Source organism: Lissotriton vulgaris, chromosome 4_1 (genome assembly GCF_964263255.1).
Source record: "Lissotriton vulgaris chromosome 4_1, aLisVul1.2, whole genome shotgun sequence".
NCBI classification, from domain to species: domain Eukaryota; kingdom Metazoa; phylum Chordata; class Amphibia; order Caudata; family Salamandridae; genus Lissotriton; species Lissotriton vulgaris.
The window spans coordinates 1,850,900,856-1,850,916,930 of record NC_141691.1 but is presented as its reverse complement, the minus strand read 5'-3'; the positions used below and the strand labels follow the sequence as shown (position 1 = coordinate 1,850,916,930).

At 46.7% G+C, this 16,075-nt stretch overlaps 1 protein-coding gene across 2 annotated transcripts in view; it reads left to right on the top strand.

Moving 5' to 3' along the window:
- The window catches only part of TAF2 (TATA-box binding protein associated factor 2), a 765,870-nt gene that overhangs the window by 146,335 nt on the left and 603,460 nt on the right, over window positions 1–16,075 (top strand). For both annotated transcript variants that reach the window (XM_086966160.1, XM_086966159.1), the window contains exon 6: window positions 13,218–13,449. In XM_086966160.1, coding sequence (XP_086822286.1) covers window positions 13,218–13,449 — 232 coding nt within the window. The remainder of the gene's footprint in view (window positions 1–13,217; window positions 13,450–16,075) is intronic.

Below are 16,075 nucleotides of genomic sequence, written 5' to 3'. Positions count from 1 at the left end.
AACATCCTCTTGATTCTTGATGATGTCCTTTGGTGTCAGTCTATGGACCCAGTAGGGAGGCAAGTAGGAATCTATTTAGTTGTCAGTTTTATTTTTTATTCAGGGTTGTTTTCTGGGCGATTTTGACCGGGGTTTTACAAAATTGTTACAGGGCATTAACTTTTCTAGATTTTGAAAGTTGGCCGTTTTCACCAATTGCCGGGTTTGTTCAGCATTGCATAGTGACTGTTGGTATGTAATGTTTAAGAGTGAGGTTTAGAATATGCCAATGGCAAAGTTTGGAACTTTCTGTTTGGGGACACCCCTCACCCTCAAACCCTCACCCTCACTCACCCACCCTCAACCCCTCACCCTCACTCACTCACCCTCAACCCGTCACCCTCACTCACTCACCCTCACTCACCCTCAACCCCTCCCCCTCGACCCCTCCCCCTCGACCCCTCCCCCTCAACCCCTCCCCCTCAACCCCTCACCCTCACCCTCACTCACTCACCCTCAACCCCTCACTCACCCTCACCCTCAACCCCTCACCCTCAACCCCTCACTCACCCTCACTCTCACTCACCCTCACTCATCCTCACTCATCCTCACTCACCCTCAACCCCTCACCCTCACCCTCACTCACCCTCAACCCCTCACCCTCACTCACTCACCCTCAACCCCTCACCCTCAACCCCTCACTAACCCTCACTCTCACTCATCCTCACTCAACCACCCTCAACCTCCCTCACCCTCAACCCCTCACCCTCAACCCCTCACCCTCACTCACTCACCCTCAACCCCTCACTCTCACTCACTCACCCTCACTCACCCTCAACCCCTCCCCCTCGACCCCTCCCCCTCAACCCCTCACTCACCCTCAACCCCTCACTCACCCTCAACCCCTCAACCCCTCACCCTCAACCCCTCACCCTCAACCCCTCACCCACCCTCAACCCCTCCCCCTCAACCCCTCACCCTCACTCACCCTCAACCCCTCACCCTCACTCACCCTCAACCCCTCACCCTCAACCCCTCACCCTCAACCCCTCACCCTCAACCTCAACCCCTCACCCTCAACCCCTCACCCTCAACCCCTCACCCTCACTCACCCTCACTCACCCTCACTCACTCACCCTCACTCACTCACCCTCACTCACTCACTCACCCTCACTCTCACTCACTCACCCTCACTCACCCTCACTCACCCTCACTCACCCTCACTCACCCTCACCCTCACTCACCCTCACCCACTCACCCACTCACCCTCACTCACCCTCACCCACTCACCCACTCACCCTCACCCTCACTCACTCACCCACTCACCCTCACTCACCCTCAAACCCTCACTCACCCTCAACCCCTCACCCTCACTCACCCTCAACCCCTCACCCTCACCCACCCTCAACCCCTCACCCTAACTCACACTCACTCACCCTCAACCCCTCACTCACCCTCAACCCCTCACTCACCCTCAACCCCTCACTCACCCTCAACCCCTCACTCACCCTCACTCACCCTCACTCACCCTCACCCTCACTCACCCTCACCCCCTCACCCTCAACCCCTCACCCTCAACCCCTCACCCTCAACCCCTCACCCTCAACCCCTCACCCTCACCCTCAACCCCTCACTCACCCTCACTCTCACTCACTCGCCCTCACTCACCCTCACTCACCCTCACTCACCCTCACTCACCCTCACTCACCCTCACTCACTCACCCTCACTCACTCACCCTCACTCACTCACCCTCACTCACTCACCCTCACTCACTCACCCTCACTCACCCTCACTCACTCACTCACCCACTCACCCTCACTCACTCACCCACTCACCCTCACTCACTCACCCACTCACCCTCACTCACCCTCAAACCCTCACTCACCCTCAACCCCTCACCCTCACCCACCCTCAACCCCTCACCCTAACTCACACTCACTCTCACTCACCCTCAACCCCTCACTCACCCTCAACCCCTCACTCACCCTCAACCCCTCACTCACCCTCAACCCCTCACTCACCCTCAACCCCTCACTCACCCTCACTCACCCTCACCCTCACTCACCCTCACTCACCCTCAACCCCTCACCCTCAACCCCTCACCCTCACACAGTGCAATAGGTCTCGGAGCATTTGAGTTAGAGCTTTTAGAAATGTTTATGGCTTTTTTTTTTTAATTCTTTAGCATTGGCTACAGGAAACAAAAATGCTAAAGATTTACAAAAAAACCCATAAACAATTCTAAAAGCACTAACTCTAATGCTGCGAGACCTATTGCATTTCCAATGCTTGTTTTGTTTAGCTACCCTACTTTAAGCCATCTACTATCGCAGTAGTTCTAAATTGTACACGTACATTTCAGGCACAGCCACCATTGGAATTGTATGCAAGGCTTCAAGTGAGCCGGGTCTCACTGGTGCTAACTGGTCTCTATCGGGCTCTGTTTTGTGACCGGCACAGGTGGTCCGTTTTTCTCCAGACTGCAGTGACAGCAGGCACGTCGATGGACCCATGCTCACACTGCTCACTTCTCACTAGTGGAAGAGTTAGGGCATGACGTCAGGCCAGGTGAGCATTTAGGGGAAGGGAAATCCATTAAAGAGAGTCATTTTCTCTCTGGATTTCCCTTCTCTTTTTTAAACTCAGGAGCGGCAACATTGTCTTAGGAAGCTTTTTCAATAATATGCACTAGCCTTAGTTGCTGCTTATTTATCTTATGCAACTAACAACCATTGACAAAGCCAATAGTCCTAACTTGTTTTAGGTATGATGTTACTCGTTGTATCATATATCTGGATGCAATGACAGAAACAGCACAATACCGGTCGGGCGGGCAATATGCTAAGCACAGATTTTTAGCTAACATGTTTTAAGCCACGCCCTAAATTGCACTGGCCACGCCCATTTGAAAGACACATTCTCCGCGCCCCCCCCCCCCCCCCCCCCCCCCCCCCCCCTGGTTTTTTCATCCCATTTAAAGCCCTGATTGTATGTTAAGACACATGGCACACGGTCAGATTCCGTATGCCAAGTGGGACCGCAATGCTTGTTTCACCGACCCTCTTCCCACCTGTGTCCTTCACGCACATACAGGATCTTCCAGCTCATTCTAGAGGGGGAGCTCTGCTCTCCGCAGACTGCTTGGAAGGTAGTTATCGCTCAGGACTGGGGATGTTGAGCAGAACACCATTACCCGTTCTGAGGTTAAGTTGGAGTTCTTTAGTGTATTCTGGTGCAGAGAAGGGAGGATAAAGGGATATTTGTCAGGTAAATAACTTATACCAATCTTACTTGATTTGCCATTTCCGACCCTAAAGTTTATTTCCATCTTATTATCTATGAATTTACGTATGCAGCGGTTAGATACCATTTACATGGAGTACAGTGTCATATAAATTACATTCGATAGTTATTGAAGAATTTTGTAGCGCGTGTTGTATCCAACGGGAGCCTTAGAGAAACGTCAGACTGATTAGAAACCTTAAAGAAGATGCCTCAACCCCCTGCCATGCTGTGCATCCTGTTTCCTCCCCTGAAGCATTAAGCCCTCATTCCTCACTGCTTCCTTCACTCCAATGACGCTTTTTGTCGACCACTTTCCTAAAATGTCGGTATCTTCAGTCTGTGATATATGGGAATGTCCACCAGATGGTACTCTATTCATAGGTTTGATTTAGTTGCATCTTTGACTGCTAGCTCTATTACGAATGTACTTTCAATGCCTCTATACCGCACAGGTATCAAAGTGCTAATCGGACCATGTTGCAGAAACAGGCATTGTTCAAAATAGTTAAATGCCGACTGAATCTGCAGGTCTAATCTCCTGAATTCCAACTGTTTTAGGTTTAGTAGCATCATTAAGAAGCATTAGCAAAGTGTAATGTGTGAATGCATGAATATACAGGCTCGCATAAAAACTAAGAATGTGTGTGTTTCTGAATATGACTTGTTTGCTCCCACAAGCTTATGGGGACATGCAGGCACAAATATAGGAGGAACAGAAATTGACAGGTGCACAGACATGAAACGCTAATTGTACTCTGAACACATTTGTGCATGCCTTTGTGCACATTCATTGACACATCAAAAGTTCAAAACCAGATCTATTGACTTTGCCAGGGCTTGTTTGCTTTTCCAACTGCAATGAGTAAAGACCTAAGTTTTCTGCTTGCTGTGCCATAGTACTCAAGTTTTTCTTCATTAGGATAGCTAGATGGTCGAAATTGGTGTGGTGATTGTTTGTGTTCCTCTTCAGTGTAACACTGGTTAGCAGTGTGGGCTGGAGGGTGCTTATTGGAGTTATCGATTTGCATATGGTTGCTCCTTGTCTGCAGGAGCACAATGAACAAACAATAAATGGACTGCAGTGTGGTTTTACCAGTTCTGAGATTGTTAGGCATCCCACTCATCACTTTTGTTTTTTCCGTCGTTGGAACAGTGGTAGCTACTACTGTCACTTACCGTGCTGCCATTTGTTGCAGTTGTTGCTCCTGTCTTGTTGGTAGTTGTTGCCCTTATTGTGGCGGCTGTAATCACTACTTGGTCCTGGAATTGATCACTGCAGTTTTAGAGGTTTTGGTAGCTAATAATGTTAGTATCGTTGCTTTTGTTGTCCCTGATGTAGTTGTTAGGCCAATATTGGTCCCTTCTGAGGTTGTTGCAGCTGTGTTAGCTACTGTGGCTCATGCAGTTGAGATAGCCATGATCACTTACTTCTTTGGTCCTTTCTGTGTTGGCAGCTGGTGTTTTTGCTGTGGTTATTGCTATGTTGACTGTGGTCCCTGTTGTGAAAGCTGTGAGAGCTACAGTAGTCCCAACTGTTTTGAATCTCTTGTTGAAATTGTTGCTCCTATTGTTGTGATCCCGGTCTCGTTCCAGCTGGGGTCACTGCTCTGTTTATTGCCGTTGTGGTTGGCAGCAGTGGCTGCTAATGTCATAGCTGATGTCCCTGTTGTGCTTGGTAGCTGTTGTTGGTAGAGTAGTAGCTTTTGCTGCGGTGGTAGTAGCTGCACTAAGGCCACTTGTATTGTTGCTCCTGTTGTCCCTTCCATGCTCAAAGCTGCTGTTGGTGCGGCTGTGGTTCTTGTTTGCCTAACAGCTGTTGGTATCCATGTCGTGGTGACAATTGTTTTTATTAGTGTTAACTCTGTTGTCACTGCTGTGGTCCCTGCTGTTTTTGCAACCATTGTACCAGCTGTTGTTGTTACTGTGGTAGTCGCTATCGCTGTTCCATCTAGTATTGTGGCTTTCTTGTTCCTCCGGTGGTGTATGTTGTATTTGACACTATTGTGGCTGCTGTTGTTTCTGGTCTACTGTTGGCTTTGGTTCCTGCTGTGGTCCGTGCTGTGCCTATTACTGCACTGGTCTCTGCCATGTAACTACTTTGACCATTTCTGTGTTTCTTGCTGTGCTTATAGCTGCTATTGTTGCTGTGGCAGTGCAGATTGCTTTGCTAGTAGCTTTAGTGTCAGGTGTTGTGGCTACAGTTTTCACACCTGTGTTCACTTCTGTTGTCCCTTCCTTTTAGCTGGGGCCACTGCTGTGGTCCCTGCTTTTGTTACAGTAGGGGTGTTTGCCATTATCTCTCCTGTGCTAGCAGGTTTGTTACGTTCTTGATCCTGTAATTTTTGCTCTAGCCAACGGTCCCTTTTTAAACTGGCAGATGGGGTCACTATGTGCCTCTTTCCGGTGGTCATTGGGTTGTAGTTCAGCAAAATCCTTTACAATAGGGCCTGCTCATTCTCTGCTTTATATCTAGACTGTCCTGTTTTCAATATTTATTTTTTGTGGCTTTTAGTGGTGTTTTCTCTGCATTTTCAAAACCTTTTAAAATCTATGCTTATCAATGTTTATGCAGCTGCCTAACACACAAAATAGATCAAAATATATTTTTTTCCATTGGTTACAAAATGTTTTTTTGTCTTGATTGGTAAACATGTTTTTGCAGAGATTTTTTTTATAAAGCACCTGTTTAATTTAAAGGGAAAGTAATGCAGTGTATGTAGTGTCTTCTCATTGGCAGTGCCCCCAATTAACTTATGTTCGACCTTTTTAAACACAGAAAGTCTGTGTATTGCACTCCCACACACACTTAAATCTCATTGCCCTCCAAAAAATCTCACTACCTCTCACACTCACTCTGTCAGGACTCAGTCTGGTTTACATGTCTATTAATGGATTAAACAATGCATATATCAAGGACCCCTACTATAACTCTAGACCTCCTAGGGCAGGGCCATAACCGGTTGAGTACAAACACCCTAGGCAGTCAACTTACTTCAAATCAAATGGCTATTTATAACAACAGCAACATCTTATAATGTATTTTTGCGTTATTCATTGAAATCATGTTGCATCATTTGTACAATTTGCGATGTATCTTTTGACTTTAAATTAAATAAAATCTTTATATGGTTTTAATATAGGCATATGTGTGCACTGAGTTCCCACTTGAAGATGTTACTGTTGTTATAAATAGCCATTTGATTTGAAGTAATTTGACTGCCTTATAGCGGACTTTGGCAGTGGTGTTCCAGTGGAGTTCCTTTAGGATGTTTATAAGATCTGGATCAATTCCCAATTTAAAAGTAAGGGCCCAGAGTTTGGTTCTATTTACGTTATCGAACGCAGCTGCCAGGTCCATGAACCACATATACATTGTTCCATTACCAGATTTCGTGTATTTGGCAACTAGTAGATAAAGATTAAGGCATTAGTCATTAGTTGATTTGCCTGCTCTGAACCCTTACTGGGTGTCTGCTAGGGTGTGGTGCACTTCAGTCCACTCAACAAGGCGATTTAGAATTGCCCTGCCTAGTAGTTTAGCTGACACATAAATCAGCGAGATTGGTCTTTAGCATTGCGGGTTATCCCTGCACCATTTCTTGTAGATGGGGACAATCAACGCTGTTGACCAAGATCTCGAGAGCCCAGATTGTATTGCTGCGTTTAGTACTCTGGTCATAATTGGTGCCCATAATTCAATGTTATTTAAATAGAGGTCTGGGGGGGTGCCATCCGGGCCTGGTGCCTTATTCCGAGTCAGGCCTTGAAATGCCTTTGAGATTTCCAGTAGAGAGAATTCTAATTCGGTGGGTCTAGCCCCCTCCCACACTCCGTCCCTAACTGTCTCCCCCTGTTGGTTGTATAGACTCTTGAAATGGTTAATCCATTGTTCGGGAAGTATGTTGGTACGAATTACAAGGGATCTAGAGTCTTGATAGCAGGGTCTATTAATAATTCTCCAAAATTGGGTATAGTCCCTGTTTTCACCTGCTTCCCTCAGGACTGCCCACACTTCCTTTTGTAGTGTGCTCTTTCTCTGATTGACCTGCATTTTATAGTTAGGTCTACATAGGGCAATTTCATTCTTCTCTCTCGGGGACTTCTTAAGGCTCAGTTTTTGCTCACTCAGAGCCCGCGAGCAGTTAGAGTCAAACCATCTTGGGGTTGGCGAATCCTTTATGGGCCGCTTGGTTTTTAATAATCCATCAACCACCCTAGTTAAGGACTCGAATGCCAGGACCACATCTCTGCCCTCTATTGTAGGTTCGAGGCAGGCCTCTATATGTTCTTTCCCTCTTTCCACTAGGGTGCTGTAGAATTCTTGTGCATTAATCTTTGCCCATCTTAGGCGCCTCCCCTGGTCAGTTGGGCAAATTACAGTGACTTCCCCGGCATGTCCTACAGGCAGGCCATTATATGGTATTTCGAGGGTTAGGGGGTTGTGATTGCTAAAGGGGCTCCACTCCGTTCTTACCTCTTTGATCTGCTCTTTAGCAAAGGCAGATATTAAAATAAAATCTATGATGGAAGAGCAGCCTCTTCCCTTAAATGTTGGTGTAAGAGTGTCCCCTGTTTTCAATGCCAGCAGGTCCATTGTGTGGGTGAGGGCGAATCTATCAAGTAGCTTCATAAGCAGTGTTCCCTCTTTGTTGTGTTCAAAGTGTGGTCCACTTTCTTCAGGGCAGGATGACCAATCAGGGGACATGGGGAGTAGTTTTGGGCACAGGTGACAATTAAAGTCACCCATCAACAAAATAGTTGGTTCAGGGCCCCCCTCCCTTAGGTCAGTTTCGTCACTTAGTCTACTCTCTAGCTCTTGTAACACAGGGTAGTTTCCCTCAATTGGACCCGAATTATAAAAATGTTATATTAGGAACCTCTGTCCCTGGAATGCCACTGCTTGTATGGTGTCTGATACCAATAGGGGTTGTGACCAAGTGCCTTTTAGATCTAGGTCAACATATATTACTAGCCCTCCCTTCGCCCTCCCTGATCTGCCTTCCTGCGCTGGCCTAAAGAATCATTTATAGCCCTCCAGTTGACGGGAATCAGGGTCTCGTGCCCATGTCTCCTGTAAGGCTATAATGTGGAAGCCCGTAATGTACTCCCTCCACTCCATATTTTCGAATTTACCCCCCAGGCCCGCTATGTTCCAGGACAAAAAGACTAACCCTTCCCTAGAATCTTTCCTTCCCTCTGCGTTCTGGTCATTCAGTCTACACACTCTTTTTTTACAAGTCTTTAGGACACTATCAACCTCCTCCCTCTGCATTGGGGGATCTCTGTCCTCATAGCTTCCGCACTTCCTCCTGTCCCTTCCATGCTACGAACAGCTGCATCCCCTATTACAATATTTGCTTGCTCGTTGTCTATAGGGGGTAGTCAGTCGTTTTCATCGAGCGACTGCAGAGGGGTAAATCTGTTTCTCCACTGTGGGTAGTCTCGGGAAGATAAAAACTGGTCGGGGTGATTCAGGATTCTATCCCTTTGGTTAATTGGTAACCTTCCAGTGCTCCACATTGGATAGTTTAGGTTATTAATGCTCCATCTCCTTGGGTAAAAATAACCCAGGGGAGGGTGCAAATTGTGCTGGTGTGATTTCTATTTGAATTTCTCAGTATATATTCCACCAGATTGACATCTCTGAAATTTGCCACAATGCAATCCCCTCTTATATCTTTTTTCCTGCCTCCTAGCCAGTTCACTCTTCTTACATGTAGTATCTCCCCCTTTTCCCCGGTGTTCAAGGGCCTATGGATATTCAACCACTTTGCAATTTTTGAGTGTAATTGTGAGTGTGATTCTTTTTCTGCGGCCCTGAGTTCCGGTGCCCCTGCAAATACTATAACATAGGGGCTGGCTTCCGGTGGTAGATTTATATGTGGTGGAGGACTTTCTGGGTTATGGAATGGGTCATAATCCATTTGGGATGAACTAGATGGGCCTTGCCTTGAGTAATGGTCTTCCTGCCCCATTTGCGTAGTTGGTTGCTGTTGGACTTTTTCTGTATTTTTGGTGCCAGTCTTGTGATTTGATCCCTCTCAGGGTGTTGAGGAGCTTTAGGAGGGTCATGTACCTGGGCGATCATGTGTTGGATGTTACTGACACAGTTGTTATTGGTCGCTATATTATCAGTGGCCACAATTGTGGGTTGATTGGGGCCTGAGGAAGGTTTCTTACTTGTCGGGTCCATTATCTTGCCCTGTTTAGTCAATTCATTGGCTATTTTATCCATCCTGCTTACAATCAGTTTTAACTGGGTAATAATAAAAGCTTCCAGATGTTTTTTGAGTTCTCCAATTACCTCCTCTATCCACCCTGGTGGTTTTACGTTGGATGATACTTTATCATCTGCAGGGGTGACCTCTTGTCTATTTTTAGATCGACAAGCTCCTATATTTGATTTATTTTTCCTATGCTGGCCCTTGCCACGCCCGTTGTTTGGGTTTATTATGAGCGGTAAGGTTGCTGTGCCCTAGATTTTCTGCCCAGATTGTAGTACATGTTGAGCACAGGGAATGCCCTCAATTGAGTTACTTGCTAACACTATATTCCCAGTCATATTGGGGCTTTCAGATAATGTTTGATCCCTGGATTGCGTTGGGGTAACTAATATAGGGATTGGTGAGGAGGACAAACTCCTTTCCATACGTTCTATCTCCCCAGATACCTTCCTCAACATCAAATCAATTGCAGTAGGTTTTTTTACTTTGTTAGGAGGTACGATATTTGTTTCGGCCATGGTTTGTTTTGGAGTGCCAGCTAGATATGCTTTGCTCGTAGCCGAGCGTGTTTTAGGGGGATTGGACATAGTAGGATTTTAAATAACTATTTCCAACCCTATCTATCGATCCTGGCTTCCTTCTAGTAAATTACTCCGTGGGACTGAAATAAGCTATGTCTGCCCTTCACCCACTTCTCCGCTTTAGGCGGTTCGGTATCAGCGTGTTGAATACCCCAGTCAATAACAAAATGCCGGTCCAAATGGAAAGTACCTGTAGAGTTAGTCAAAGTCAAGGGGTCGTCCCGTCCCTGGTCGTCCCCGGACGGCCACAGACGGCCCGCCCTCTGCCCGGGCTCCGCCCGGCGTCGCCGGCGCGGGTCCCGCGACGCGGGAGGAGCGGCTCTTCTTTATACGCCTCCGAGCGCTGGCAAGTGACGCTGCAGGCGGCGTCCCCGAGTCCTAGCAGGGGACGCTGGGAATTGTAGGCAGTTTGATGCGGTGATCGCTCCCCCCTCTCGGCGGCCGCTATGGCAGGTGCGGCGGCGGGGGAGAGCGAGACAAGAGAGCGTGGCAGCCAGCAATCCACACAGGTAGGTGGCGGTTCGTAATTGCCCCCAGTAGTTTTTTGGCCCCGCTCCCCAGCAAGAGCGGCTCTTCTTTATGTGCCTTCGGGCGCTGGCAAGTGACGCTAATAGAGATTCCTTAAATGCTATTCCTTGCAAAATTGCGATTTTCTAAATAGCGATTTTTGCATTTGAGATGATGAATCCCAAATGCAAAAATAGAGCTCGCAAAGGGCCAGATTCTCAGAATCTGGCCCTTTGCGAGCCGATTTCGGCTTGATGAATCAGGCTGTTAGTGCCCAGTTCTTTAAACTGTGGGGCCTCACCCCCGGGGAGTCCTTGACTGCATTTCTAGGGGGTGCAAGTGCTTGTGCAAGGACCTGTACATCAAGATGATCTTGAAGCAACAGTACTATTTATCGTACGTGTTTCCAGGCTCCCTTCATATACATTTAATTGTCAACAATGGTACTTATGACAGTCTGCCACATGATGGTGCTGTTTGGGCAATTTTGAAATGAACATAAAACAGTTATTTAATAATTTAATATTAATAAAAAATGGCAAATACCTGCTGCCCAAGCTATTCTTATAGTTTTGGGTGGCATGGAATAGTCTGAACTGTCACACTTGTAGGAGTGTGATGGTTAGTTGTTGTTTTGGTATCCTCATTGGCAGCGCTGGCAGGGGCAATAGGTTTACAAATTAAGCACTGCCACATACACATTAAATGAACAAATCAATGCAAGTTAAACTAATCTGTTGAAAATGTACTCTTTTACATTATAAACCTCAGTTAGCTAATGCAGTCACTTCAGATGTCTGTATGTGACTAGAGAGTCACCAAACTGAATCCTGGTTTTCACACTGGGAATAGCAACGTGTGTATGTATATTGCTACAAGGTTACAGCCTGTGACTCCCATCAGTTAAAGAATGTACTGATTCCCAGGCAGCTTTTATCTTTGATGCTTAACCAGTTGCACAGGGTAGATCGGTATATGGGGCCAGATTAATCCATGGTCACTAGAATTATGCACCAGGGGAAGACCCAATCATGTGGCAGGATTGACTAAATTATGTGGCAAGAAAAGGCAAATTATACGGCATAATGCAGCACATTTTGTGATAATATTACGGTGTTATTTTTACGTTTGGGAACACTGTGGGCATAGGTCCACTAAATTAATACCTGTTTAATACGCAAATATAGCAATAAGCATCCGAAAGGGGACCAGTCACGCTTTGCGAAGGGCTTTCTTCTGAGCAGCAACACATGTTGCAGTGTTTATAGTAACTTGATATGTGTGAACTCGAAACGATTTTTTGTTAAAATCTACAGAGTATGCAGCAGATGATAGATTATGTGGCAAATACGGCAAATCCATAATTATGCAGAAAAAACAGTGGCCCCCAAATTGCATAATTTCAACTGCTCTGACTAACCCCAGTTATGGCTGTTTTACCATCCTTCCTTGCTTGCATGGGGGGGGTGTAATACACACTTGCTAAGCTAGTGTTGCATGGGGCTACAGAACAAGGGCCCTCGTGAGGAGAAAATTGAACCAGAGGAGACACCTTAGTTTGAGCATCTAAGAGATGGCGGCGAGGAGGATTGAGCAAGAAGGGTTGCTGCTATTAGTGAAGCAGGCCTGCAGGACCCACTGGGTTCCGGCGTCTGAGGGATTCCCTGGATCACAATTATGGCTGGGAGTTAATTTTCCCTGTGAGCATAAAGCTGAGTCCACCTTTGCTACAAAAAGGTGGGGACAACGTGCTGAAGCTCATTATTTTCCTAAAATGGAGGGGATGTGGCCTAATGATGGGAGCTACCTATTTTTTGGAACCCTGCTCAAATCCTGGTGTGCGCTCAACTTTCTGTGGTTCTGAGCAAATCACTTAATCGGCCAGTTCTTAAAAAAATAAATTAACCTGACCTTGTGTAATGTAAATAGTGCTCATGTAAGATGCCCTAGACCTGAGTTTGCACTACATAACCATCTTCGTCCCATAAAAAAAAATGAGCATGTTTCAAGATTGGAGTGGGGGCCAGGGATGGTGGGGAAGGGATGAAAGAGGCAGAGAAGATGACTGCTACTTAGGGCTGCAGCTATCATTAGTGCATTAGGTGCTCTTCCATTGTGGTCCAGGAGTATGAGGGGCTCACGACACCCAAATTATGGGAAGCTCATTTTTTTAAGTCCATTTCTGTTTTTGTCAGATTATTTCAGCCTTTTGTTAGTCTCACCTTTATCGTGAATTACAGGCTTCAGAAAATGTATCCATGAAATGATCTCAAAAGCGCGGGCCACCCATCTCCTGTTCTCACAATCTGTGCCATAAAGTTTGGGGGGGGAGGAGGGGGGGCATGGGGTCCCGATTTACAAGCATTTTGCTTTGGCGGGGGGGGGGGCAGGGGGACCTCACAGCAAAACAGTTTGAAGATCTCTGGCTTAGTGTAATTCTGTACACAGTGCCTCGTCTCCTTCAATTTTGTAATTCTATGCTTGAAGGCCTTCCAGTCTTCGAATGCTTAATTATAATTGATCCAAACCTCTGCAGAATGGTTAATTGTTAAAACGGGAGTATACATAATCAAATTACTGACGTTTTTGAAGGTGGTAATTGAAAGTGTGATGTTTAACGTGCTTCCTCTTCCCCAACAGATTTTGGTTCCCTTGTGTAGACTCTTACTCAGAGCTATGCACATGGAAACTGGAGTTCACGGTTGATGCTGCTATGGTAGCTGTCTCCAATGGGGATCTAATTGAAACCATCTACACTCATGATATGAGAAAGAAGACCTTCCATTACATGCTGACCATTCCAACTGCATCTCCAAACATTGCTCTAGCAGTGGGACCATTCGAAATCCTCGTTGATCCATATATGCATGAGGTAATTGGCTTCACAGGTAGTGAGTCATAATTTGCTTTGGGTACGCATTTTTTTAGTTTTTACATTAGAATAATTAGCTCTTTTAAACGGGCACATGCACAGTAGATCAACTTGTTTTCTTATATATCGTATCTAGTTCTTGTTGTTCCTCTTACACTCCTTCCGCCTTCACTTTGATGTTCTGTATACTGTTGCTAAGTACATGTAGAGTAGTAGTGAAGTAGTGTGGCTCACTGGTTAGAGGCGGCAGACCCGAGAGCAGAGGACGGCCCGGGACCAGGGTTCGATTCCCGGCGCGGCAGGTTTCTGGACCAGGGTCAGCGGACTCGATAATTCTCTCGCCTCGGTGCCCACTCTGATCAGCGATCACACTCGGCAACTCTGGGCATTAGCTTGCCTCATCTTCACTAACGGCCCCACCAGACCGCCGGGGATGCCTGGTCTCACCCTGGAGATACCCATTAAGGGACCATCTCTCAGGGAAGCCAGGAAGGGTTTCGCAGCGGTCGAAGCGCCTTGGGACCCTACGGGTAAGTAGTGCGCTATATAAATGCCTATACATTTACATTTAGAAATGTAAAGGCTTTCTGTTAATTGTTTTAGTTCTGTAACATTTTAGTCTTTACGTGTGTATTTTTGTAGTATCCTTATACTTATGATATATGAAACTCTGTAACCTTTCCTTTTGTAAAAAAAAAACAATTTTTATTAGTTTTCTCATATTGCTTTACATGAATGTAGACAAAACGATTGGTCTAAGCGATACAGTTGTGCAGTACATTTTCCTGGACCTTTCAAGCATGGGGTAATCTATTAAAGAAAACCGGTTTGGCTATTGAACACTCTGTAGCCATCATGTGGTATAATAGTATGCCTCAATGTATTTCCGGTAAAGGGCTATCTTTTTGAAAAGTCTACAGTCTTTTAAACTGTCGGTGTGTGTGGCTAACTGGGGATTGGAACTTGGAGTAAACGGACCTGGGCGGACTAGAATCGCCCCCGCGGGCGTCCAAAAATAGGAGTTACATGCCTTTACGAGGGGTTTGGGGTGAATGAGGGAATGGGGCTCTCCAGGAGCATGGCATAATCGAGTTTGGGCGCTTTATAGATGCTCTATACTCCTGGGGTCGCTGCAGGGTCATGTTTCTTGAGATGGCCTGGAAGTGACGCCGTCTGCATGAGTGTGTGGGGGGACTTGAGTTGTGTATTCTGACTCTGGATTTTTTGTGCAGTCGGTAGTGATGGTGGTTGTTGAGTGTTGGCCATGTGGTGGCTGAATTGGTGCAGTATTGTAACCCATTCCATAGATATGTGTTGTCTGCGCACTCCCTGGGCCTCTTCCCATCTGATTGTGTCTTCTTCTACTGAACCCCACTTTCCAACCACTCCCACCCAGGCCGCCAAGGGGGGTCCGTCCAGGGTTCTCCAATTTGTGATCCCTCTCTTCGCCAGCAGGAGGGCTAGGGAAGCAAAACGTGCTTGTACTTTAAGGGATTTACGTCTGCAGAAGATCCCTATCCCCCTGGCTTCCCAAGTTTTGATGTCAGTGAGCCCTGTTAATTCCTGCAGCGTCTCGTGTATTGCATTCCAGTAGGACTGTATTGTGGCGCATAGCCAAAACATGTGTTTGAAAGTCGCATCTGTAGATTGGCATCTCGGGCATGCAAATTGTGTGCCTGGGTAAAAGCGCTTTTTAAAACGGGCGTTCCGAGACACTCTCTTGGGATATTCTAGGGCGCTCCCCCATTCCTTGTCATGTAATTGGCGTCCTGTCTCCTCCTTCCATTTTTGTCGCAGTGGGGTAAGCGTGGAGGCGGTGAGGTCTCGAATTGCTTTGTAAAGCCATGTAATTAATTGTTGTCCCATACCCATGTGGAGAATTGTGTGTAGTACTGGGTGCGTCGCCGGTTCCCCCTCAGAAAGATCCCAAATGCGGAGTCTGCTGAGGACTATTTGTCTGTGTAGTAAAAACTGCCTTGGCAGGAGGCCCGTCTCGTCTGAGAGTCAATCGAATGGCATTAGCTGACCCTCCGCGAATAGGGATCCCACCTCCAGGACTGCGTGTTCTGTCCAAACTTGCCGTGCCCGAGCAGAGTAGAATCCGGCAGGCCAGTATATAGGGGTGTATAGGGGTGTCTCACCAGAGATGCGGTGAAGGCGCAACATACATGTTTGTGCCACCTTCACCTGCACAGAATGTGTAGCCGTAGGGTGGGTGCCTGGAAGGAACAGTTTGCACAGGGCTTGTATTGACATGGGCCCTCCCTCCGAGGCAGTCTCTGCCAAATGACGCCCCGCCGTCCAGCAGGGAAATAAGCCTCAAAGTATGGTGCTCCCAATCCCCCTTGATCTATTGGAAGTTGCAATTTTGTAAGTGCAACTCTCCGGCGTCTATCACCCCTTATAAGGGAGCTCAATAGGGTATCTAGTTCTCAGAAGGAGGAGAGTGGGGGGAAAACGGGGTTACTGGCAAAGTAGTAGAAGAATTGCAGCACTAACATCATTTTGGCCAAGACTACTCTACCTATGGGAGCTAAAGTCAAGGTCTTCCAGAAGTTTACTCTCGTTTTGGCTCCAACCAGAGCCCTGCGATAAAGCACAGTGCACTTATTAGGTAATTTTTCTT